The 26,980-nt window shown below is 47.2% G+C and overlaps 1 protein-coding gene across 1 annotated transcript in view; it reads right to left on the reverse strand.

The window, feature by feature from the left end:
- Nucleotides 1-3,816: 3,816 nt before the first annotated feature.
- The window catches only part of KCNE2 (potassium voltage-gated channel subfamily E regulatory subunit 2), a 32,349-nt gene continuing 9,185 nt past the window's right edge, over nt 3,817-26,980 (reverse strand). Inside the window, exon 2 of the mRNA XM_078452810.2 lies at nt 3,817-4,535. Within this exon, the coding sequence (XP_078308936.2) occupies nt 4,152-4,535 (384 nt within the window). The 3' untranslated portion in view covers nt 3,817-4,151. The remainder of the gene's footprint in view (nt 4,536-26,980) is intronic.

Here is a 26,980-nt window from a genome sequence, read left to right on the forward strand (position 1 = left end):
GAACCCAGGAGGAGGTCTGACTCCAAATGCCATTATGACATTTTGTGGTGATGACGCACAAGGTGTTAGGCCTGCAGAGGACAGGACAAAGTGAGGGGTGGAGGGTTTGGTTCGGCTGACCAGCGAAGTTTTCCTATAGAAAGTAACAAAACTAGGCTTCTTGTCTCGCTGAAGTCTCGTAACGAGCCTATACCCGGACATCATACAACTAATTCGCACATGAGGAAAGGGAGGCACAGAGAGATTAATTTGTCCAGGGTCTTAAAGCCCGCAAGTGCCGGAGCTGGGACCCTGACTCTCAGTAGTCTGGATGTAGACTGTAGGGGCAGCAACTCCCATGGGCTCGTTTTCGGACCACTTCTGAACTCTTGTAAGAAGTTAAGAGGGGCTCAGGTCATATGGAGCCAGGAATCCAAGCAGCTGGAGCTCTAACAGCGAACGGGGTAGAAAAGAAAAACAAGTTGTTTGAAGGGGCATCTTTCGTTGCCGAGTTGAAAGTGGAAAGCCTAGGATTTGGGGGATTAATGTCGAAGTGGGTTCCAACAGCTCTCTACCCAACATGCTTCTGAAGATTGGGCATTTCGCCCATCCCCCAAAAGGAAAGCTGGCTGATAGCCATCTGTGTCACCAGCTATCCTTTCAGTGATGATAATAAAATGCACTTTCTTCCAGAAATCTAAATTTCTTTCCCTCAATTTGGTTTCCTGTGTCCAAGATGAAGCCAGACACTAGTTAAAGCATGAAGGATAGACTTCCTTCAGGAACTGTTGCAACAGAGAAGAGGGTCCAGTATGAACCAAAGTCAACTTGGATTTATGGAGCGGGAACTGGGGGGGGGAGAGTGGGGGAGTGGGGTCAGTTGAGCAGAATCAGGGAAGTGGAAATTTACAAAAACCAGGGCATTAGTGGGTCTGATTTGACTTACCCGAAAGAGAAGCTTCTGTCTTTATGACCAGAGAGAGTGGTGCACGTTCGAGCAAGGTACCCACCGGGTGGGAAGGGTTCCCTCCTTGAGTGTTGGCGTTTCAAAGAGACAAGGCCGTGCTGGCTGGTAAAAGATTTGTATCTCAAAGCAGGAGAGAAAAGATTTCTTTTTTTTTTTTTTTTAATTTTTTTTTTTTAAATTTTTTAACTTTTTTTTTTTTTTTTTAATTTATTTTTGAGACAGAGACAGAGCATGAATGGGGGAGGGGCAGAGAGAGAGGGAGACACAGAATCTGAAGCAGGCTCCAGGCTCTGAGCCATCAGCCCAGAACCCGATGCGGGGCTCGAACTCACGGACTGCAAGATCGTGACCTGAGCTGAAGTCGGCCGCTTAACCGACTGAGCCACCCAAGCGCCCCAGGAGAGAAAAGATTTCTAATTCCACATTTTCTAACTGCTCTCAGAGGGGATTCAGGGAGCTGATCTGCCAATCTCCAGGTTTGGGCTGGAACCAACAGTGAATTTTCCCAGCAGCCTGTTGAGTTTTCTCAGGCACACACTCTAAATGGAGCTGGGGTCCTCTTAGGGATGAGGCCTTGAGCTGTTAGTAGCTGTGGTAGTGTATGTTCAAGTCTCTTAGTGTGAAGAGGGGGACGAAATCACTTGTACCAAGTCTCTACAGTATTTACAGGCCAAGGCCGAGACCTGCTTGCTGGCTCGGAAGAGACTGACCAGAGGTTAGTGAAGGAGATGGTCTTTGTCACCTGGTAGAAACCTTGGGTCTCTGTCTGGATCCCGGCCCAAGGCCAGGGTTTGGTAGCCGGGGCCGCTTCTCTGGGCACACCGGGATGAACGTTCTGTGTGCGATAGCGTTTCTGGATTAATGATTTGAGGCAGGAGGCCACTCTGGTCACACGTGAGTATCAGTGGATTTTCATGATACTGTTGTAATGCTTATGTTAGCATAATTGCACATTTGTTTCTAAGGAACAAATACCTCGTAGACACCTCCCTCTGGAGAGATAATCCTTGTAGGCAACAGAAGACATCCTACAAGCCTTGAAGAAGGGATTCTTTTTTTGAATTTTGTCTTGGAACCTTGAGACTTTTTTTCTTTTCTTTGTTTTTTTTTAACATTTTTTTAACGTTTATTTATTTTTGAGACAGAGAGAGACAGAGCATGAACGGGGGAGGAGCAGAGAGAGAGGGAGACACAGAATCGGAAGCAGGCTCCAGGCTCTGAGCTGTCAGCCCAGAGCCGACGCGGGGCTCGAACTCACGGACCGTGAGATCGTGACCTGAGCTGAAGTCAGACGCTTAACCGACTGAGCCACCCAGGCGCCCCGAGACTTTTTTCTTTTTAAGATTTGATTTACTTATCATCTCTCTATTTTATTTATTTATTTAATTAATTAATTTATTTATTATTTTAAATGTTTATTTTTGAGAGAAAGAGAGAGAGAGAGAGCAGAGGAGGGGCAGAGAGACGGGGAGACGCAGAATCTGAAGCAGGTTCCAGGCTCTGAGCTGTCAGCACTGAGCCCAATGCGGGGCTCGAACTCATGGACCACGAGATCGTGACCTGAGCTGACGTGGGACGCTTTAACCAACTGAGCCACCCAGGTGCCCCTATTTGTTATTTTTTAATGTTCATTTATTTTACCTTGAAAGAGAGAGAACGAGAGAGAGTGAGTGTGCATGAGCCGGGGAGGGGCAGAGAGAGGGAGACAGAGAATCCCAAGCAGGCTCCATACTGTCAGTGGGAAGCCCAACGTGGGGCTCGAACTCACGAACCTTGAGATCATGACCTGAGCCAAAATCAAGAGCTGGATGCTTAACCGACTGAGCCACCCAGGCGCCCCTAGAGTCCTGAGACTTGAGGCCCTACTGACAATTGCTGTGCCTTAGCTGAGAAGATGGGGAGATAGGGAAGAAGAGAGGGAAGCTGGGAGGTACGAAGCAATAACCCCATACACCCGTCTTGGCTTTGACTTCCTCCTCTCAGCTACTCTGAGAGAATACACCTTAACCCGAGTTAGGTCCCCATCCTGTCCCCGCTCTAGCTCTGCCCACTCTGTGTTGATCTCCCTTATAACCTGTCAAGTTGTCATCATGAGGTTTACGTACCTGACTCGCTCTAATGAGCGGGTCACTCCAGCTCAGGGAGTCGCAATCATCTCTACACTCCTGGGGTCTACACCAGTGGCCTGAGTAGATAGATAGGTGTTAAATATCGCTTGGCTTAATTAGTAGATGAAATCACCTAATGTGTGGATTGCATCTCTAATGCAATGTCTAGATGGAGTGAAGTGTCTAGCTTTTTCAACAGACATCAGTAATTCAGACACCTTCTGTACCGTTAGTCTCTTGAAACACAAATGAAAATCATTGTAAATGGAAGAAAATCAAGTGACTGAAAAGAATATGCTATTTACAAAGTGATGTTACAACTTTTCATTATCCTTTTCTATAATAACAAGAACTTTAAAGGGTTAGTTTTCCATAAAACTTTAAATGTTAATTTAAAAATATGTTTCTGTTGCACTGGGCACTTCTTAAAGATGCTATGTCTCTGTTGTGGGCGATTTGCCCTCGTGAAATGTTTGTTCTGTCGACAGACTTCCCAGTAAGCCAGATGCCGGGAAAACAATATACATAAAGTCACCTGGTGATTCTGTTCATTCATCACTTCAGACTTGACATTCATGAATGAATAAATAAACGCTCTGATGTCAAGCCAGTGAGCAGGTGACACATTTTTGAACCACAGCCTCTGCGCAATACATCTGGGTTATTTATAGAGCGAATTCATCACATACGAAATACTGTTTCATGAGGAAGACAGTTCAGTGACTTGGTGGTACCTGCCTCCCCCTCCTCCCCCGCGCCCTCGCCGCTAGCACACAGGCGCTGTCCTTCAAATTTGACTTTATTTCCACTCACTCGACAAAATGTGTCAAATTTGACATTGACTAAAGTGACATTTATGTTGCACAGAAAGTAAAAGGGATCTTCAGCATAAAACACGGCTCTGGTGAGCAAGTCTAAATCACACTGAGATTACCATTGTCGTCTTAGTTGAGTCGCCACAGGATCTCCGTGAAAATTCTCAACAGAAAGCAAGGAGCTTAGTGTCGTCTAAGCAGTGACAACTTGGATTTGCTCCACGGCACAGGCGTCTCTTCACATCCAGTTATCCTCTGTGGGCTTGACGCCTTTCCTCCTCATCAAGGAGCCAGGTGGAACCCTGCTGCCCCGAGGTTCTCGTGGATGGTGGTCTTTGATTCTTCTAGATTCAAAATTTGACTCTTGTACTTCTCTTGCCAATCTTCCACGATGTACTGGTGGTAGGGGTCGTTGGAGTGCTCTCGTCGCTTGGATTTCACCGTGCTCACCAGGATGGCGACAATGATGAAGGAGAACATGCTGATCATCACCATGAGGTACAAGATGACATAGTAGAAGTTCTCAGCATCAAGCTTGGCTTGCAGGGTCTCTTGCTCAGCTGTCGTGTTCCTGCGCCAGTTGTCCATATAAGTGATAAAAATCCTTCTGAAGGCATCTTCCAGCGTCTGTGTCAGATTGGACAGAGCCGGCATGTCTCCCTCCTGCTGCAATTTAAATAATGAAACGGATGACCAAGGTTAAGAACACTGATTCTTTCTGCATTTTCCTACTTTAAGGGATAAAGAGGGGTGAATACAAAGGGGGGGGGTAATATAATTTCTTCTTTACCTGGCTGGTGATTGATCGAGTGCATATTTTTTGAAAATTATTCTTTAAGCCTTGCATATGCAGTTTATGTGTTTTTTGCATGCGTGACACCTTCCGACAGAAGTCTGATGGGAGGGCGCCTGGGTGGCTCAGTCGGTTAAGTGTCTAACTCTTAATTTCCGCTCGGGTCATGATCTCACGGTTCAGGAGTTCAAGCCCCGCGTCGGGCTCCGTGCTGGAGGTGCAGAACCTGCTTGAGATTCTCTCTGTCTGCCTCTCCCCTGTTCGCTTTGTATCTCTCTCTCTCTCTCTCTCTCTCAAAATAAACACTTTTTAAAAAGCTGGCTGGAGGACATAAAACCGTATATAGTACCCCAACTTACATATGTAAATAAGTATAAACATACAAATGAAAATGGAAAAAAGACTGGAAATGACGAGTTCAAAATGTTAACAGTGGGTAGTATACTTAACATCCCCCCCCACCCACGCTTTATACTTTGTTCACGTTCCAAATTCTCGTCAAGCACCTCACCCTACTTTGTTTTTAAAAAGACCAGTCGCCTCACGATGCCTAGCATAATGCGTCGTTCATAACAGGCGTCCAACAGACATCAGCTGAATGAAGCAATGACTCACGTCTGATCCGTGTGTGCAGAGAATTATGGGGCAGAGGATTGCAAGGGGCATTGACCTTGCAGTCTCCTCCATCCCCTTTGTCTCCGCTGTGGGCTTTTTCCAAGTAGGCCCCAGGGCGGAGTGTGTCTGTCCACATTGGAAAGAAACATCTTAGGTAAGTGGCACAACGCGACGACCTGAGAGATCATTCGTATTCCCCAAGTCCGGCTCCCCTCTCCATCCTCACTGGCGCTGTCCAGCCACCAACACCTCTCACCTGGATGACACCATGCGGTGCAACCCCCCCCCCCCCCAAACAGTCTCCTGGGGCATATCTGTCCCTCCCTGCCCTGCACCGCAGCCACGATGCTCTTTTTAAGAAGGAAGTGGGATCAGGAGCACCTTGGCGGGGGGGGGGGGGGGGGGGGGGGGGCGGCGCTCAGTTGGTTAAGCGTCCAGCTCTTGATTTCTGCTTAGGTCGTGATCTCATGGTTCATGGGTTCAAGCCCCTGTCGGGCTCTTGCGCTGACAGCGTGGGGCCTGCTTGGGATTCTCTCTCTACCTCCCTCTCTGCCTCTCCTTCTCTAAGTAAATAAATAATGAAGAAACAAACGTTTAAAAAAAAAAGAAAAAACAAGATCATATCCCCTTGCTTTTAATATGACTCAATACCTTCCTGTCCCACTTAACATAAAACCCCAGTTCCCTAGTGGGGTTTACCTGGCTTGGCCTGAGCTGGCCCCCAACTACCTCCCCAGTCACTCCACCCTCGTGATGACTGGTCGTTCGTACCTCCAAGTCAATAAACGTTCTCCCGCGTCGGGGCATTTGCACATTCTCTTCCCCTCGACCTGGAATAACTTTTCCTTTCTCTTCCCTCTGCTACCTCCTTACCCTTTGGGCCCCAGCTTAACTGTCACTTCTGAGAAAACCCCCTGGCCCCGCTCTAAATCACCCCCTACCACCACCACTTTTCTCCAACAGCATCTTTTTATTTTTATTTTTTTTCCAAAGCTTTCTTCACCATCTGTGCTGACTATGTGTGTGCCGCTGGTGTTTGTGTGTGATGATTGGCTCACGGTGTCGCCTTTCCTGCTCAACTGCCATCTCTGTGACACAGGGCTCGTATCGCCTTTGCCTACCTTGGTGTAGCGAACGTCACCACAGAGCCTGACACATCGAAGGCACCCAGTGGATGCTCAGTGAATAAGTTAATGTGCCAGGCACAGGCGGGGCGTCGGCAGGGCCGAGATGGTGAGGGGGAGGTTTCTGCCTGTGGCAGCTCGGTGTGGCAGGAGCACTGCAGACAAACAGCCACGAGAAGCCCAAAGGCTGGCGAGCGGTATGGACAAGGTGAGAAGGGACTCGGAGAGCTGAACGTGGTTCGGGGATGGAGAATGCGGGGGTGGGGGGAGGGGAGCAGAAGTGGGCAGAATGTAGACAGGAGGTGAATTGGTGACTAGCCAGGACCTACCTACAGGTTCACCCAGGCAGTAAGAGCCCGAGCAGTGGGTTTGCCAAAGGCCCTTCCGGAAACAACGCCCACTGTCTTCAACATGTCTTTCCTTTCCTCTTATAAGGTGAGATGTTGCAGACCTCCCTACCTGAGGGAGGGGCCCGAGTGGAGCTCCAGGTCTTTCTCTGATGCTTTCCCAACATTTCGCTCAGTGAGAGTTACTGACAACTCACTGTGAGAGAGTGCAGCGAGGCTGGTTTTAATCTTACCCAAGATGTCGCCACAGGCCCCCTGACCCTTACAGAGACAAGATCTGCTCCTCTGGTGGGAGGTTTATGTGTATTCATTTAGAGAGAGAGAGAGAGAGAGGTGGGGGGAGCAGCAGAAAGAGAGGGAGACACAGAATCCGAAGCAGGCTCCGGAATCGGAGCTGTCAGCACAGAGCCCGATGCGGGGTTCGAACTCACGGAGCCGTGAGCTCATGACCTGAGCCGAAGTCGGACCGACTGAGGCCCCCAGGCGCCCCTCTGCCAACTTTTCTCGGCATCTTCATCCAATAAAGAAAACTGTGATTTTTCCAGCTTATATAGTCCCCCTACTGCACCTTCTAGAGAGAATTCAGTTTTCTTTTGCAAAGCCAAATTGAAGAATGGAGAGAAGATAGAGACAAGAAGAACCAGAAGAGCTACGTGTACAAAGTGAAGGGCTGGTGGAGGGGTGTGGAAGTCACCGAGATGAATGATGGGAGCAATTGGGTATCGGGGAGGGTGCTGAGCAAACCCAGGGCAGCAGACAACCAGCAAGGGGAAGGGGAACCCTCTTCCAGGCAGAGAAGTCAGTCCCCTGCAGGGTTCTTTCTAAGGTGCTATCAAGATTGGAATTATTACTGAGGTGCCTGGGTGGCTCAGTCAGTTGAGTGCCTCCCTTCGGCTGAGGTCACGATCTCACACTTCATGGGTTCGAGCCCCGCGTTGGGCTCTGTGCTGATGGCTCAGAACCTGGAGCCTGCTTCAGGTTCTGTGCCTCCCTCCCTCTCTCTCTCTGTCTCTCCCCCACTTATGCTCTCTCTCTCTCTCTCTCTCTCAAAAATAAATAAATAAACATTAAGAAAAAAAATTAAGATTGGAATTATTCCAGTTATTTTTGCTTTTTGGACAGCCCTTTTTTTGGAGGAACTCTAGTATGCTCTGAGCACCCAAGGCCTTCCCTTGTATCTGAGTTTCCCCCAGAGAGGTGGTAGCATTGCAAGTTCCCAAGTGCTCTGAGCTCCTCTGTCCACCCTGCCTCCCGTTTATCTCCTTTGTGGACTCTGCTGCTGTGCCTGGAAATTCCACCAGTGAACGCCTCTGAGTGGAGGACATAAAGGTCCTAGTCTTTTTCTTTCAATAAATATTCAAAAACAATTTTTGTTAATGTTTACCTATTTTTGAGAGAGAGAGCAAAACAGAGCACGAGTGGGGGGGGAGGGGGGAGGAGAGAGAGGGACAGAGGATCTGAAGCAGGGTCCGGGCTCTGAGCTGTCGGCACACAGCCCCACGCAGGGCTTGAACCCACAAACTGTGAGATCGTGACCTGAGCTGAAGTCTGATGCTTAACCGACTGAGCCGCCCAGGCGCCCCGAGGTCTTAAATGGGAAATGCAGTAGGGTAGGGCATGCTCACTGTCAATATCGTTTTGCGAACGTTTTCAGCAAAGCTATGGCGCACCACCTGTGAAAAATCTAGACCAACCCCTGACTCATAAGAGGGCTTAATAGTCCCCTGTGTTTTCAGGGCTCTGAGAGAATGGGGACACAGGAGACCTATGTTTTGGTGCTTTCTTAGCAAAGCCATCCAGGACAGGGTGCCTCAAGGGAAGCCTCAAGATTCCACAGGTAAAATGGGAATGGGGCACTTTAAGTAAGTATTGAGGGGAAGGGGAAATGGAGCCCAAAGGACAGGGGAGAGGTCACTGAAGTAACCTTGGTCTTCTGAATGATCATCCCTGAATTGCCCTGCAGAGGAAGAAAGAAATACAATTTCTGTAAGACAGAGGAGCTGAGTATCTCCAGGCTCGCCTGTAAAAATGGCGGTATGCTGGGGCACCTGGGTGGCTCAGTCAGTTAAGCGTCCGACTTCGGCTCAGGTCATGATCTCACAGTTTGTGAGTTCGAGCCCCGCGTCAGGCTCTGTGCTGACAGCTCGGAACCTGGAGCCTGCTTTGGATTCAGTGTCTCCCTCTCTCTGCCCCTCCCCCACTTGTGCTCTGTCTGTCTCTCAAAAATGAATAAATGTAGGGGCGCCTGGGTGGCTTGGTCGGTTGGGCGTCCGACTTCGGCTCAGGTCATGATCTCGCGGCCCGTGAGTTCAAGCCCTGCGTCGGGCTCTGTGCTGACTGCTCAGAGCCTGGAGCCTGTTTCGGATTCTGTGTCCCCCTCTCTCTCTGCCCCTCCCCTGTTCATGCTACATCTCTCTCTGTCTCAAAAATAAATAAACGTTAAAAAAAAAAAATGAATAAATGTAAAAAAAAATGGCAGTATGCTCTTGTAGTTGAGAAAACCCCATCAGTGGCCGCCTCACCCACAAGCTCTTCCCCAGATCTCTGTGTTGGAGATCCCTTTCTGTGCTTCTTCTGCAAACTGTCACGTGTCTGTCTGCTTGTTTTCCATTACCCATTTATTGTGTGCTCGTGCATGTGAGCACTGTCTATGACACTGAGATAATTGCCTCCATTTTGCAGGGATGCTTAGGTGATTTGGATCATAATTACATGACAGCTTGAGCTGCTGAAGGGCAAGGATCAGTCATTTTAGTCACCTTTGCTTTTTTTTTTTTTTTTTAAAGTTTATTTATTTTGAGCAAAGGGTGCAAAGAGAGAGGGAGAGAGAGAATCCCAAGCAGGCTTCACGTGGACGTGGGGCTCGATCCCACGAACCCATGAGATCATGACCTGAGCTGAAACCAGGAGTTGGACGCCCAACTGACTGAGCCACCCAGGTGCCCCCATTCTGTTCATCTTTGAATCCCAGGGCCCTACATGGTGGTTGGTGCATCATAGATCTTTACTAAATGTTTGGTGAATGAATGAATGCTCCTCTCTAGTGTACTGTGGATTCCCACTAGAAACTGCTAGAAAGGGTGATTCTCAACTTACTTGCAGGAAAGGAAGGGATTTGACTTTATTCTTCTCCCCAAAAGTATACATGTGCACATACTCTACATTCAATCTCCGGGAACTCCCTAAAGCCCAACCGAGTACCTCTGCAGCAAAATATCTTTGAGTTGAGGGATGTCAGTGCTGGATTCCGCTGGAGCTGTTTGGGTTTGAGGCGTGAGCACGGCAGCGTTCTCCAGCCTGCTGGAGCCAACACTACTGATTATTTGTTCAGTCTGCTGACATGGACAAAGGCTTGTGGCAGAGAACACATCAGGAGGTGCTTCTTGATAAGACTTAATCTTAGAGTGAAAAGGGCCCAGATAGATAAAGTGCCTGGTCCCCAGCCAGGCTGACAAAATTGGGTCCAAGGGGGATTCGCATTTTGAACACTGTTGGAGACATGGCTGAACAATCCATTGTCTCTTCCCTAAGCGAGGGGAAAGCCAATCAGTAGGTGAAAGCAATTTTCTTGATGGACATGGAGCTAGAACGTTCAAATAGGTTTAAATTTATGATACCCAGAACAACTACCTAACTGATAGACATTGAGCGTATTTGGTATACATATTATCCCTCCTCTAAGTAGAATACGATAATAGGTATTTAGCAATGAGAGGACTGTTATTTATGTTCTGTTCGATCATATGAAAGTGCCATTTCTATAGGTGAAATCCGGTCAATATTGGCAATTTCATGTGGTTCAACCTAACATATGCGGACCTATATTTTCAGCCATTTTCAATAAGTAGTCCTTGCTCAAAAGCCAGGATGGGGCCCTAGAGATTATTTAGGCTGGCCTGCTCATTTGGCAGGTGCAGTAACTATAGCCCACAGAGCTTAGATCATCTGTCCAGGGTCACAGGGCTTGCATGTCGACCACTGTGCTGGCACTTGAAACCCAAATCACGCAGGCTAGCTAGCGCCCAGGACCCACTGTGCCCTAGCAGAGGTCGCACATTCCAACAATGCCCCATTTCAATCAGCTCTGACTGGGCAGCTCAGCTGGGTAAAAGAAATGAGACTAAGACCATGGTTTCTGCTCACACACACCCAATTAGTTGTGCCCTATCTTCAGGACACATAAGGACCCCCTAACTCCAGCTGCGCTTGTCAGAGGGGTGTGTAATTCACAACAAAGACAGTCTGGACACTGTGAGGAAAGTAACACCCCTTTGATCCCCAAACCTGAAGTTCTCGTCTCTTAAAAGTTCATCTTTTCTTAAAAGATGGTGGCTCATTAGCATCACGGGGGCCTGGAAAGGCAGGGAAGTCTTTCATTTTTATACCAAGAATAGAAAAAGATATGATTACTTGCATTTACCATGAACATTCCATAAAAACGCTTTCAAAATTCTCCTCCAATTATGAAGAAATGAGGGAGGAAAACAATACCAAGGAGAAGAAGAGTGAGGAGGAGGGTGAGAAAAAGAAGAAGGAGGAGGAGAGGAAGAAGGAAGAGAAGAACAGAGAGACAGAGAACAAAGAAGGAAGGAAAGGCCATCTTATAACAGGAAAATAGCTCCTTTTATAAATTTCTTGAAAAAGGAAATAGATTGCTTTGTTACTTAATTTCTGAAACAATAAAGAATTTGCAATAGAAGCTTACCTAGGCAGTGCTTGAGCGGTAGGAAACCCCCTACTACAAAGCCAGGCGGCTCTGAACTTCCTGGCTGGTGTTGGCAAGTTCTCGGGGACCATGCATAAATCTCAGCCTGCCGGGCACTTTCAGCTCGTGGCTGACCAAGCCTTTGTAAGCTGCAATCTGCAATCTAGGCGTTTATGAACCCAAATGTTTAATCTAATCTCATGTGGAAAGTTAAATACCCACCGGCAGTTGGGAAGTGACCTTGGTGCCTGATGGGGTGTGCCTGCTTGGAATCTGCCATTGGGTAGGGGCAGTACATGTCTCTCCCTCGGGCCGCTGGATGACAGCTTCACCCAGGACACTGCCTGGGCACAGTGAGCCACCGTCCTCAGGAAAAGGCTTCGTGGTCCGCGCTGTTCCCCACAGGACTTGTGCCCAGGGAGAGCATCCCAGAGAGGTGACATAAACATGGTGAGCTTTGGGTGGGTATGGTTGGAGCGGAAGGCCAGTATGCTTCCAGACAAGCACCCCTATCCTGACCACCTCCTCATGAACCTAATTTTGTTTAAATACCCCTCTTGGAGACAGTTTTCAAGTGACTTTAGAGCAACATCGTTATCTTGTAGATTGGAAGCTGGCCACAATAAAGGTATAATACCAAGGACACAGAAGCAAGTCCAGTAAAGTATGTAAAGACTTCAAAAGAACTAAACACTCTCTACTTATCAAAAGATCCTTCTCTATCCTTGAAATTGGACAGAGTGGGGCTTGGCAAGAGCTAACACCTTCTGAGAGTTACCATGTGCCAGGCCCTTCTCAAATGCTTTAATTGTAGGAGTCTCATGCAATCATTGTCACAACCCAATGTAATGGTACGCTGAGATTTACAGCTAAGGAATCCAGGCACAGAGAGGCCAAGGTCATCTCAGGATGACACAGAAGCAGAGCCAGGATTAGAATCTAACCCTGAATGGTGGATGTGGTAGTGATACACCACTAAATCACTTGAAGGTCATGAGGTTGCCCATTCCTCTGTCACATAGCTGTGCAAAGTAAGATTAACTTTGTTTTACAACTGAATCTTCTCATCAAATGGTGCTCTGAGCAATGTGGCTTGAAAGGCACTGGGTGGCAAGAGGAAGATGGCTAGGATATAGAATTATCCACAAATTGTAGTAGTTAACATAGTAGGTGTGATCTAAAGAAATATAAAGATCTCTGTAACTGTTCACCAGCTTCTCACAACACCGTTTGTCTACCTAGACTGTCTTCAATGAACACGATTAGGCAACCTCAACTAGAAAAAAATGGTTTGATGGTTCTTTGGGGCTGAAAGTGTCTCCATAGAAACGGACGCCTTTCAAAATGGCTCCCAGGGAAATTCCACCAGAGCAACTGTGCCACCTGCTGGTGGCAACAAGGAACAGAGACCAATCTCTCGCTCACTCCTAAGCCAGCCTTGGCCACTTAACTTGTGTCTTGAATTCTCTTAGTGCAAAGGCGAGGGGAATCAAAACTGTGCAAGTCTACACTTCCATAGTTTGAGGCAGAACTGGAAGGCAAGACATCATAGAGGCTGAGAGCTTGGCTTTGGAGGCTGAGAAACGAAGTGAGAAAATTACTTAGCGTTCCTGATCTCTGGATTCTTCATCTGTCAAATGGAGAGAATAAAAGTTCCTGCCTCACTGGGTTGTCCTAGAAATTAAATGAGATCATGAGCGTAAAGCGCCAAGGACAGAACCTGATACATAGTAAGATAGGAAATGTTTAATGTATTAGCTTTTACTGTTATTTTTAAGAGAAATAAGCAAGAGGACATGGCAGTGAGAAGCAGAGCTTAACTGCGCCTCACCAAGGAAAAGAACATTCTAGCACGATGTGAAGAATAGCTCCTTAGTGGTTTATTTTTAGATAGCTCTTACTCAGGGCCTGGTACACAATTCACACAACTGGAATGAGATGTGGTCCTGACAAAATGGATGCAGAAGCGGAGTGTAAATATGACCCAAGTATCAGCTGTAGGCTGAAGATGAAAATAGGAAGAGATGTTTCATGCCTCCCCCTGACAGGCTTCAGCCACCTTGGCTTCTGCAAAAGACTCTTAATAAATTCACTCTGTATTGTCCCCAACAGGAGAGTAAAACGGTATCTGCCAGAAAGCAAGGTACATAAAAGCAAATGTTCTCTTTGAGAGTCAAATTGCAACCCACACCTTTACAGAGCTCCTCTGCCTACATATGGCATATGTTTTTTAAAGCCCAGGGAGTTGAGGTTGCTTTTGGATTTAAAATTGGATGTCATTCAGTTGCACATCCAGCACTAACAAACCCCAAACTCCTTCAAAAGGTAAGAACAATGGAAGACTTGGTTCAGAATTGAGCCTGCCTTCCAAGCTACTAGTACTGTTTTTAGGGCACCACTATGATACAAACCAAAAGGCTTCCTTAAGTGGAACACAACTGCTAAAGACAAGTAATGGGGAATGCAGAAAGTTGGGTAATTGTCTTTGGAGAATTTCAAATCAGTTAGTGCCCGTCTGCCTCAAGGCAATCCTGCTAGGAGATATCCTGTACAGGCTTTATCTACTGACCTCCTGTTATGGTAGGTAAGTCTAAGTCTATATCCTTTCCCCTTTTCCACACCCTCCCAGTACACCATAATTTAGGGATAAATCCAACTTCAGATTCTGAGCTTCTGTGGTAACAGAAATATTGTTCTCTGAGGACCCAAGTAATGAGCTATAATTAACTCTCTCCTCTACAAGTTTTGGTTTTCAAGGAATAAATTATGATTTCATTGTTTTCATTTTTGCTATCTTTGAATCTCTTTCTATACCCCTCGATGGCTCAACATCATTACTCATTAGGGAAATTAATTTACAACCACAGTGAGATGGCTCTACACACCTACTAGAACGGCTAGCGTCCCTTTTTTTGTTTGTTTTTTGTTTCGATTTTTTATTTAGATTCTAGTTAGTTAACATGTAGTGAAATATTGGTTTAAGAAGTAGAATTTAGTGATTCATCACTTGCATACAAACACCCAGTGATCATCATACCAAGTGCCTTCCTTAAGACCCATCACTCATTTAACCCATCCTCCACCCCTTCCCCCCCAGCAACCCTCAGTTTGTTCTCTGGAGTTAAGAGTCTTTAATGGTTTGCTTCCCTCTCTCTTTTTCTTTTTTTTCTTCCTATATGTTCATCTGTTTTTTTTTTTTCTTAAATTCCACGTGTGAGTGAAATCATATGGTGTTTGTCTTTCTCTGACTGACCTATTTCCCTTAGCATGATACTAAACTCCATCCATGTGATTGCAAATGGCAAGATTTCATTCTTTTTGAAGACTGACTGATATTCCATTCCATATATAAAACACAGCTTTATCCACTCATCAGTTGACAGACATTTGGGCTCTTTCCATAGTTTGGTTATTGTTGATAACATTGCTATAAACACTGGGGTGCATGTTCCCCCTTGGATCTGTATTTTTGTATCCTTTGGATAGTGCAATTGCTGGGTTGTAGGGTAGTTCTATTTTTAACTTTTTGAGGAAACTGCATACTGCTTTCCAGAGTGGCTGAACCAGTTTGCATTCCCACCAATGGTGTAAAAGTATTCCCCTTTCTCTGCATGTTCACCAACATCTGTTGTTTCCTGTGTTGTTAATTTAGAACGGCTAGAGTCCTTTTTAAAGAACCGACAACCCCAAGTGTTGATGAGAATGTGGAGTAACTGGAACTTTCATACATTGCTGGTGGGTACATAAAATGGTCCAACCACTTGGAAATAGTTTGCCACTTTCTTAGGAAGTTACCACATGGGTTTAACAATCCCATTTCTATGTATTTATCCAAGATAAATGGAAAAAAGTATGTCCACACAAAGACAAGTGAATGTTCATAGCAGCTTTACTCATAATAGCTAAAAACTGGGAATAACGCAAATATCCCTCAATAGATAAATAGGTAAACAAATTGTGGTATATCTATACAACCGAAAATTGTTCAACAATAAAAAGGAACAAACCAGTGATGCGTGCAACAACATGGATAAATCTCGAAAACATTACCTGAACAAAGGAAGTCAGACACACAAAAAAGCTGTACTGTATGATTCCATTTCTAGAAATTCTAGAAAGGGAAAAAGTAATCTATAGTCATAGAAAGCAGATCAGTTGTTTCCTGGGGCCAGGTAAGAGGAAGACTGACTGCAAAAGATACAGAGAGAGCTTTATGGGGTAACTGAATTGTTCAATACGTTGATTTTGGTGGTAGTTACAGGGTATACACATTTGTCAAAATTCGTTGAACTGTACCCTTAAGATGGGTACATGTAGAAGCCCCTGGGTGGTTCAGTGAGTTAAACATCTGACTCTTGACCATGACTCAGGTCATGATCTCAAGGCTCGCAAATTCAAGTCCCGTGTTGGGCTCCGTGCTGAGCCCTCTTTTTGCCTCTCTCTGCCCCTCCCCCACTCACACTCTCTCTTGCTCTCAAGATAAACACATAAACATTTTTTAAAATGTACATATAATTTTGTGTAAGCTATACCACAATAAAGTTGATTTCTTAAACATCCATGGTTATGTAGTTCACTTGTAAATTTATATCCCCTGACCAGTCCACTCCTCTGAACTTCAGACTCGAATATCCAAATGCTTGCTTGACATTTCCACGTGGATGTCTAATGGGAATCTCAACCTCAAGGTCCAAGCAGAACTTTTAATTCTTCCACCAAATCTGCTCCTCCCAATGCTCCATCAGTTTCTTAAGCCCAAATGCTAAGAATTGGTGTTGATTCCTCTCTTCTCCTCACCTCCCTGTTGGGAAAGGTCATCGAAAAGGTATGACCACCAACTGACCTGTGAGCTGGACTGGGGCACAGGGGGGCTCCTTGTTCCCCACCCTGTCCTTGGAATGTGGGTTCTGCTCTCCTTTCCTGTTCCCAGGGGCTGCTCCAAAGACATGGCCTTGAGATAGTGATGGGGTGTTGAGAACACCTGCACAGTACATGTGTCTAGACCCAATTAAGGCCTCTTTATAAACTTTTAAGATCTGGCAAGTAGGTGCAGGGATCTACTCACCTTGATGCCACCTAAGGGAAGGCTCATATGTATGTTCCCTCTGGAACTTTAAAACTGCCACCTACCAACCTGGAGCCGCCTCTTTCTTTGTTCCCTCCTTGCCCTCTGAGTAGAGGGATTGGTTTCAGGTTATACCAGAGAAGCTCCAAGGAGAATTGTAAACCAACACTCCCACATCCAATCCATTAGCAAATACTGTTGGCTGCCTCCCATCAAAGAACACTCTTGAGCCTGGATGTATGAATTTGCCTACTCAGTGACACTGAACCCACCAGAACCTTAGCAACCCATCCCAACCTCTTTGAAAAAACATGCTGGGACTTTTGTGCTGTTAACTGGCATAAGGGCCAAATGCAAAGAAGAATCACCATCCATTTCCTAAGCCATCCAGACACCTGTTCTCAGCATCTTGCCCTTTTTTGTTGTACTTTCTCCCTGTTGCCCTGAGCCTACTTCTTCCCATTTCTGCACAGACAAGTTCTTTAAACTTGTTTCCTATGCCGGGAAAGCAAAAACTCAGCTTTGTTTGTTTCTTCTCTAGTGGTTTTGTGTTTTAATTTGACACCTCAAAACACATCCCAAGTCAGCCTTGGCTCAGGGCTGAACAGTGTCATGTCTTGGCCACTGTCTTCAGCTTTCCATTCATTGTCCCCATTCATCCACTTCCCCAGGAGTGAGCAGGGTGATCTTTTAGAAACATAAATCAGAACATGCTGTTCTCTGTATAAACCTCCCTACTGCTTTCCCATCATCTTCAGAATAAAGTCCAGAATGCCTGGTCCCCTCTCTGACCTCTTCTTCCTTTTGTAGTTTGATCCTGGCTTCCCTCTTCTTCTTATTTCTGCTATAGCATCTGTATTAGTTTCACACTATGGGTATAGTAAATTACCACAAACTTAGTGACTTAAAACAACACAAATTTATTATCTTAAAGTTCTGGAAGTCAGAAGTCCAAAGTGAAGGTAGAGTGCTTCCTTCTGGAGACTCTGAAGGGAGAACTCGTTTCCTCTAGAGGCTGCCCTAATTCCGTGGCAGGGGTGGTGGCCCTTCCTCATATCATGCCAACCTCTGCTTCCACCATCATATCTTCTTCCCTCTGATTGACCCTCCTGCCTTCCTCTTCTAAGGACTTCGTTATCGTATTTGGCCTACCCAGGCAATCCAGGATAATTTTCTCATCTCAGGACCACCAAGTCAATGACAACGGCAGAGTCCCTTTTACCACGTAAGGTAACATATTCACAGGTTCCGGGGATTAGGGTGTAGATGCCTTTGAGGGGGCATTACTCAGCCTGCCATAGCACCTTTGCATCGGCTGTTCTCTCTGCCTGGAATGTTCTTCCTGCAGATCTTAACACAGCTCACTTCTTCACTTCAAATGACATCTTCTCAGACAGGTTTTCTCCTGCCGTCCCAATCTGTAATACTGACATCCACCCTAGTCACCACTCCCCCTGTTTTATTTTCCACGTAGCATTATTTATTGTCCGAGTTGTGCAAGGCTCCCGCATACTGTAGCATAGGTCGGGCAGTACAGAAAAGGAGGACACCACTCAGAGCGGGCATGGAGTCTGTGCACAGCCTGCATCCTTTGTTCATGGCATCTTTGAATTCTGAAGCCACCCTATTTTATTGCTGGCTGTTTACTTTTCTTGTCTCTCCTAGACCTTGAGCTCCATGACAGCACGCACTTGGTCTGTATTGCTTTTTTCTGAGTCTGGCTGAACAGAAGCTCTCAACGTTTCCCAAACTCCCGGAAAAGACGGCAATTCTAGAGTCCGGCGCTGATGAAACAAACAACCCCATCGATTTACAAGGTACCAAGATCATGCTTCCAATCAGAAAGATACCTGGAAGGGAAACTTTGCATCATTTCAAAAGCACTCACGATCCTTGAAGTTTCCAAATGGGACATAAAACAGGAAACTTCCTTTGATGGTTTTAGCACGAACATAAGGGGTTTTGTTAAAAGTTGGACCTGGCTGTGCTGAGACACCACTGGTGCTTTTGTGCAGCTGCTTACAGAGCAACTGATTTCTCTGTGCCCAGCTTCAGATTCTCAAAGAGGTGACAATGGTTCTGGAGCAGTGACTCAGTCTGACTGAGGACTTTCTCAAATGTTCCCCCTTCTTGAAGTCGAACACAAGCTTGACCATTTCCAACATTTATGTCTTCACCAAGAACTTCACTTCCCAACCGTGTTGGGGCTTCTTTTGTTTAGCAACGAAGGAGACAGGATGCTTGTGAGATGCTTCTTTGGAAAGACCAAACTGGGCTTTGTTAAAGTGTATCCTTTTCAGATGGCGCCTTCACCCAAGGTGCTCCCCCAACTTTGCTGGCTTTGTGCGTCTGGGGGTGAGAATCTGGCCACCAAGAAACAGGGGGGCTACTTCGCAATGGAAAGCCAGAGGACCCCTCAGCTTCTTCGTGCTCTATTTTCCTTGACAGGATTGAACTTCAGCAAAGCACGCGGAGCCAAAGACACAGAGGCAGATGTCAGGGGCCCAATGGCAGGGCATTGTCTGCAATTTCTCTTCGGGGAAATGAAGGCAGCATGGAACGTATGAGAGTTATATGTCACCCCAGAATCGCCCGTGGCATTTTTACCTAGGGCATTAATCTGGAGTGAAACGACACTTTATACCATTATACTACAGTTACTACACAAAGATGATTTTCAATGAGGAAGAGAATCCAAGCAAACAAAGAAGAAGCCTCAGCATGAGCGTTTGTGGGAGTTAAAACTAGATGGAAAGGTGAGAGGGGAGGCCTGGAGTTCGAGGGACAGCCATGGGGGCTTCGCTCCCAGGAGCTGTGGAAGGCCCATGGGCCCTTGTAGGGGAAAACAGACCGATGTGGAGAAAGAGACAGAGGAAGGGGTCTTCTTTTTGGTTTTGCCAAGAATCAGGCCTATGTTTGCTGAGAACCCAGGTCCTGTTTGTGCGCCCAACAAAATTCTTTCCAGATGGGTCATTGGCGACGTCTCTCCTCATTCCCAAGCCCTTCACGTGGGCACTGAGTTGAGTGCGTTTTCCCTGGAGCTTCTGTGTCTAATTCCAAGACAGAAGCCTGGGGCTGGAGAGTCCGCAGAACAAGAAGAGACCCTCCCCTCCCACGGCCCCCACCCCCTACCCGACACTCCCTTGGGAACAACCACCCCACAGACTCCCAGCTCTCCTGCCCTCCTGACACACTCAGGGTCGGCCTCAGTGGGGGGACATGTGTTAAACCCAAGCACTGTTCCCTTAATAAGTCTCTTCCAAGAAATGTCTCCTTGCACATTTAGAACAAACCCACGATTCCTTGCCTGTCGGGGAAAACCATCCCCAGGGCTTTGGTGGGTTCCAAAGTGTGGTAGCTTCAAGAACTTGCTTCACCTCAGACCTGTCAGGATGGCCACTATCAAAACATCCAAAGACACATGTTGGCCAAGATGTGGAAGGATTGGAACCCTTGCACACTGATGGTGGAAAGGCAGCCTGGTACAGTTGTTACACCTAACGGTCTTCTAAAAATTTAAAACTAGACTTGCCATATGATCCAGCAATCCCAGTTCTGGAGACTTACCCCAAAGGATTGAAATCAGGATCTCAGAGAGATACCTGCTTCCCCACGTTCACTGCAGCACTATTTACAATAGCCAAGATGCAGAAACAGCCTAGGAGTCCATCAACAGATAGACGGATGAAGAAAATGTGCTCGACACACACACAATGGAATATTAGCCAGCCTTTAAGAAGAGGAAAATTCTTGGGGCGCCTGGGTGGCTCAGTCGGTTGGGCGGCCGACTTCGGCTCAGGTCATGATCTCGCGGTCCGTGAGTTCGAGCCCCGCGTCGGGCTCTGTGCTGACAGCTCAGAGCCTGGAGCCTGTTTCAGATTCTATGTCTCCCTCTCTCTGACCCTCCCCTGTTCATGCTCTGTCTCTCCCTGTCTCAAAAATAAATAAAACATTAAAAAAAAAAAATTAAAAAAAAAAAAAAGAAGAGGAAAATTCTCTGTTACGTGACAACCCGAATCAACCTTGAGGACGTTACGCTGAGTGAAATAAGCCAGTCACAGAAAAACCAAACACTGCCTGTTTCCACTTCTATGAAATGCCTAAAAGAGTCAATTCAGAAAATCAGAGAGCGGAAAGGTGGTTGCCGGGCACCGGAGGGAGGTAGAAATGGGGAGTTACTACCCGACAGGCATGAAGTTTCAGCAGAGCAAGATGAAAAATGTCCAGGGATCTGCTGTCTCACATTGTACCTGGAGTCAACAATGCTGTATTGTGCACTTAAAGATCAGTGATAGGGTAGATCTCATGCAAAATGTTCCTACCACAACAGAATAAAATTAAAAATGGAAGTTTCTGCTTCTGGTTAGCAACCTCAAGCAGAAAGCACAGCTTTACCACTCATCCAGGAAAGGGAGGGCTCAGGGGCACCTGCTGTCCAGCTCTGGAGAATTCCTGATGACTTTCTAACTTTTTTTTTTTTAACGTTTTTATTTTTGAGACAGAGAGAGACAGAGCATGAACAAGGCACAGAGAGGAGGCACAGAATCCGAAACAGGCTCCAGGCTCTGAGCCGTCAGCACAGAGCCCAGCGCGGGGCTCGAACTCCTGGACCGTGAGATCATGACCTGAGCCGAAGTCGGACACTTAACCGACTGAGCCACCCAGGCGCCCCCCTGATGACCGCTTTCTATTTTACGGTCTTTCAAGCTTGATAGACAGGGTGTTTATAATCGGTTCCCCTCTGCTAGGGCTAGAGAAACAAAATGTAAACCAGAGGCTGCGGTGTTCAAAACAGCCACACTGTGTCCCCACAGCACTATTCAAGCGTACGTGACTCATAAAGCCACTAAGTCCAAAGGTGTTCAGTTGTGTGCAGCTGATAAAAACAGCCTGGGTGGGAGGAGCCCTCTTCCCTGCCGGCCCTAACTGCCAAGAGCCCTTGGCAAGGCTCTGGGTTTATTTCTTTTTTAATTTTAATTTAATTTAATTTTATTTTATTTTATTTTATTTTATTTTTAATTTTTTAACGTTTATTTATTATTTTTGAGACAGAGAGAGACAGAGCATGAACGGGGGAGGGGCAGAGAGAGAGGGAGACAGAATCGGAAGCAGGCTCCAGGCTCTGAGCCATCAGCCCAGAGCCCGACGCGGGGCTCGAACTCACGGACCGCGAGATCGTGACCCGGGCTGAAGTCGGACGCTTAACCGACTGAGCCACCCAGGGGCCCCTTGATTTTTATTTTAGAGGGTGGTGGATACAACCATTCTTTTTTATTTGATTTGATTTAAATTCAAGTTCGTTAACACATAGTGTAATGATGGTGTCGGCAGTGGAATTTAGCAATTCCTCGCTTACATGCAACCAGTCTATGTATTTCTTTTTAATTTTTATTTCGAAATCAGGATAGACTCAGAGGAAGTTGCAAAAATGTTGAGTCCCACGTACCCTTCACCCAGCTTCCTCCAGTGGTGACATCGTGCATGACTATAATATATTATCAAAACCAGGAAACCTGGGGCGCCTGGGTGCCTCAGTCGATTGAGCGTCTGACTTCGGCTCGGGTGACGATCTCACGGTTTGTGAACTGGGGTCTCGCGTTGGTCTCTGTGCTGACAGCCCGGAGCCTGCCTGGGATTCTCTGTCTCCCTCTCTCTCTCTGCCCCTTCCCTGCCTGGGTTCTCTCTCTCTCTCAAAAATAAATATTAAAACAAAACAAAACAAAACAGGAAACTGACACTGATATGGTGCTGTTATCTAGCCCACAGACTGAATTCAGATTTTCACTGTTTTTACCTGGACTCATCTGTGCGTGTGTATAATTTGATGCAACTTCATCTGACCTCTAGATTCATGGAACCGGCACCACAATGAGGGGGAGAACTGCCCCATCACCATCGAGGAACTAACTTTTACATGCCCTTTACGTTCACCCCCCTACACCCCTACTCCTCACCTACTCACACCCCTACTCCTATCCTTATTCCCTGGTTGCCTTCTTTATGAATCTGTCACTTCTAGAATGCTCTACACTGGGACTATACAGTTTATAACCTTTTGAGACTGGCTCTTTGCCCACTGAGCATGATGCCGTGAGATCCGTGCATGTGTATGTCAGTGTTAGCTGCTGAATAATACTCCAGTAAACAGATGTTCAACCACTCATCTGCTGAAGGGTATTTGAGTTGTTCTCAGTTTCTTGCAATTGTGAACAGAGCTGTTATGAACATCGACATACAGATTTGGGTGTGAATGTTACATGTTCATTTCTCTGGGATAGGCATTCAAGGGTGCACTTGCTGGGTCAGGTCACAGATGTGTGTTTAGTTTGATAAGAAACTGCCAAATTAGTTTCCGGGGAGGCTGTGCCGTTTTACGTGCCGACCTGCAACGCGCGGAAATTCTAGGTGCTCCGTCTCCTCGCCAGCCAGCAAACCTCCGTGTTTTGGATTCACGGGTGGGAACCCCTAGGACTCTAGAAGATTCGTGCTATACGAGGCTTTAAAGATGATGCAGTCCAGCCCATTGATTCTACACAGGAAGGAACGAGATGCTGAGGAGGGACCTGACCATCCCTTCCCCCTTAGTGCAATCCTTCCGTTATTGTCACTACCTGCCCTGTCTCCCAGTGGCAGGCAGAGCTGTCTCTGCTCTGTGACATCTCTGGAAACTTGTCAAAGGTGGGGCAGGACCTAAGAGCCTTATGCAAGCCTCAGGGGCACGTCTTGCCCGGGAAATTTGACCTCGTGCTTTGTTGCCATTGAAGAAACCACGCTCCAGCTGCATTGTCTGATTCTCACACTGCACTTAATGCACTGTCTTCCCTCAGGAAATTGCTACCAGCACCAAAGTTCAAATACAATCTGAAGTCACAGCCCCTGGCCAACTTTCCCAGGCTCACCCGGCCTCCTGCCCAGCAATCATGTCGACACCCATTGCTGCTGGCTGAGCTATGCATTTATTGAGAACGTACTGTGTGCCAGGCCGTGTGCGAGGCACTCTGTGTCCCATGCCTCTGGTCTTTACCCCAATCTGCAAGGCTGCTAACAGTGAGCCCCATCTGACAGATAAGGAAAAATGGCTGGGAAAGTCATGATCTCGGACTCAAAGGCTTTAGAATAAAGGACCAAGGTATAGGTCGTTGTTTTACACAGCTGCGCCTGGTACAACATACATACAAGACTGGGGTGACCACAGCGGCCCTTCCTGTCATTTTCTGAGCATTAAAACGAGCAGTGTGCCTCTCCCGGGGTTTTATACCTAAAACTCGCAAAGCGGACACCAGGTGGCGCCAACGCTGAGCTTTTCCCGCGGCGCGGACCAGCCAGACTTTTCACAGAAGCTTTCTCCGCTGATTCTCATACTATCCTATCACCGTGCATGCCTCCGGCTCAACTATAGCATTGCTGGCACATTAAACTCTTTTTTTCTTTTTAAATAGCAGACATCCCTTGCTTTCTTAGAAATCAAATCATTAAATATTAACATCTGCTCGCGTTTCTAAAAGGGTTGCCCTTGACAGCAAAAAGCAAAGAAATGCGACATCTAGGTAGAGTATAGAACCTTTTCACTGAACATCAACTGTTTAAAATTGCGGGGTACTCTAACTTCAACTTTTCCATATATGGATGTTCTTGAGAAGCAGATAACTGTTCCAGACCCTTCCTGCATTTTGCATGATAAGAAGCCATGAATTTGCTTTGCAGTTCTCTGCGGAGATGAAGTTAAAACAGATCTGTGGTTGTGGTTACCACCTAGTTCTCTTTTCTCTGAAGTTACAACCAGCGGCCCAACTTGTACCGAGTTTGTCTGGGAATTCTTTTGCATTCTGCATCCTGGGAATCGCCTCGATCCCAGGCAAGGCGGGACAGTTTGTGACCCTAGCTTTAAGTTTGAGCGAAAGTTACCTTGCGTTGAGTTTCAGATGAAGATTTGACTTCAGTCACTGTAGAGGGCTTCCTTCTCCAGCACAGACCTATCATTCATTCATTCACTCATTCATTCATTCAGCAGATGCGTACTAAGTCAACCTCAACTCCCTCTGCCATCCCAGGTCTATCAAAACGAGTCCTGACATCCCACCTTTGCTGGGTTTTGATGCCAAGGGTTTGTGTCGTGTACCTTCTAAGGCTCCCCGTGCCGGATGTAGCATCTAATCCAAACAGATGCTTCATTAATCGTTATTAAATGAAAATTGGAAAAAAAAAAAGAAAAAGGAATGCCCCTCTCCCCCTCGAGGCTACCGCTTCTTTGCGGTTCCAAGAATGTCATTAGTTTGGAACCTTACGAGCCCCTGCTTGGAGCTGAAGAGGGACGTCACGATGTCATATGGGGTCTTGGCTATGATAGGGACAGCAGTGTCCAGTCGTTTTTAGAACCTGCCTCGAATTCAAAATTCCTGGCTACCCTTCTGGGAGTAAACTCTCCCCAAGTTTGTTTTCCGTGGAGTTTAGATTTATATTTTTGAGAAGCTAGCATTGAGGAGGAACCCAGAACTCAAGAGCAGTCTTAATTTTGCACCAGACCTCAAAATTTCAGAAAAGGAGGTAGTGGTTGAAAGAGTGGGAGAAAGGAATTTGCCGGAGAGATTGTCCTCTATTCCCAAATAAGTTCTGTCTCTCTTTCCCAGCCAGACTCTCTATAAAAGGGAAAACTGGACAACAGGCAGTGGGAAAGAGTGCGTCCTGGCAAGTTGCTTCGAGACGCGTACACCATGCTGTTTACAAATTCCTGCAGCCAGCCCCGGGATCCAAATGTAGACAACTCTGTTTGTGTAACTAAAATAGATGCTTATACCGTGTGATTAAGGTGGCTCGGGGAGCTGGGCCACGGTGAGGCGACATTTGCTGCAGCCAAGGCCAGAGGGGAGCACGGGGCACAGGGGCCCCTTGGACCCCGGCAGGTATGAGGTTTAGTAGATCAGTTTTCTGGTGGAGAAATCTCCCCGGGAGGGCACATCTAAGTTGCATGGGAGAGCCAGAGAAGTCATGACCCAGCATCCTTTGTCGCTGCCAGTCACAGAGGATGGAGGTTTTCATCCGAGAGGGACCAGCCCAACCCTGCCCCCTCCCGGCTACGTCCTTTTCCAGCACAATGTTTGGAATGAAGCCCCCCGCTCCTGCACCACCAGGAGAGGTTTCATACCGACATGCGGTTCCAGTGCCCGGATCACTAAAGAGGCCTGAATGTTGTAGGGTCAGTGGACGTGCAGCTCGGTGAAACATTCCCTCCGCTGACCACGCCCTTCGCCGCTCTGCCCCCCACTTTTTACGACTGGCAGGCTTGTTGTTCTAGAAGCAATGCAAGTGTCCCCTCCAGACGTGCCCCCGGGGCCCCTGCCTAGCTGGAAGAGGTGACGGCTCCCTCCTCTGGACACTGAAGTCACCCACCGCTGGGTCCACCCGCCGCTTATCACCATCTTGGCCCCAGCATAGTGTCCAACGTGGGCCATCAAGTTGGCCCATGACTGGTCTTTCTGAGGAACAGGAAGACAACATCCAGGGCCATGGGACGAGAGCAGGAATGGGGGTGCCACGCCTGCTGCTAATCACCCCCACGGACTCCCTGAGCCCCAAAGAAGGAGGCTCCCGTCCACGTGGCTTCCGGGCTGCATGTGGTCACCCGAGCCGGGCTCCCCGCGGCTCTTCCTGCTCCAGCCTCTCTAGTCTTCTCAGCTTTGGAAGGAGCCCGGCGCCCTTTACACGCTCTTTCTTCTCCTGAGACCTGCGGTCCCGCTTGCCTAGATCTACCCTCTGACTCCTCCCACTCGCCCTTCTGGTCTCCCCTCAGATGCCAAGGAAGTTGGGGACAATGTCCTTGATGGCACCTTCCCCCAGTCTAGATTAAGTCCCTTTCTGATATGTTTGCACCACACACCAGGTGCTGCTATAATGTCTTACGTGCACTCACCCCCCTCTTGAGGAACAGCGCTGGATTCTATCCCTAGGACTCTGGCCACAGCTCCCTGTGTATCCCCTCCTAGCATTACTATGACAGTACTCAATTACCGTGTAATTATAACTTACCGTCTACTTTCTCACTCGACCCTGGAGAACAGTAAATCTGGCTTCTTCTCCACGGTCTTCCCAACGCCCAGCCCAGTTACCTGCCTCACTAGAAACCAATGAACCAATGAACGGACGAATCAGTTGATCAGACAAAGGAGGCCTGGGGAAATTTAGGAGAGCCTTGAGCAGTCAGAATCAAGCCCCCCCCCCCCCCCCCCGAGGCAGGCAAGACCAAGCTAGAACTTGACCGGTGGCCCACCACCCAAGGAGCTTCTAGGGCACAAAGGGTGACTGTTCTCTGGCCAGATCGACAGGATCTTAGGAGGCAACGCGTCAGGGGAGAAAAGTCAACAGAAAAACCCCACGGTTTCAAGCTGAGTGTCTCTTTCTCCTTCTCGTCGGAAAAAAATAAACAGAAGTGTTCTTCGCCGAGTTCTTAAGGGGAAGGTGGGTGGCT

The sequence above is a fragment of the Panthera onca genome, chromosome C2 (genome assembly GCF_046562875.1).
Source record: "Panthera onca isolate mPanOnc1 chromosome C2, mPanOnc1 haplotype 2, whole genome shotgun sequence".
NCBI lineage: Eukaryota > Metazoa > Chordata > Mammalia > Carnivora > Felidae > Panthera > Panthera onca.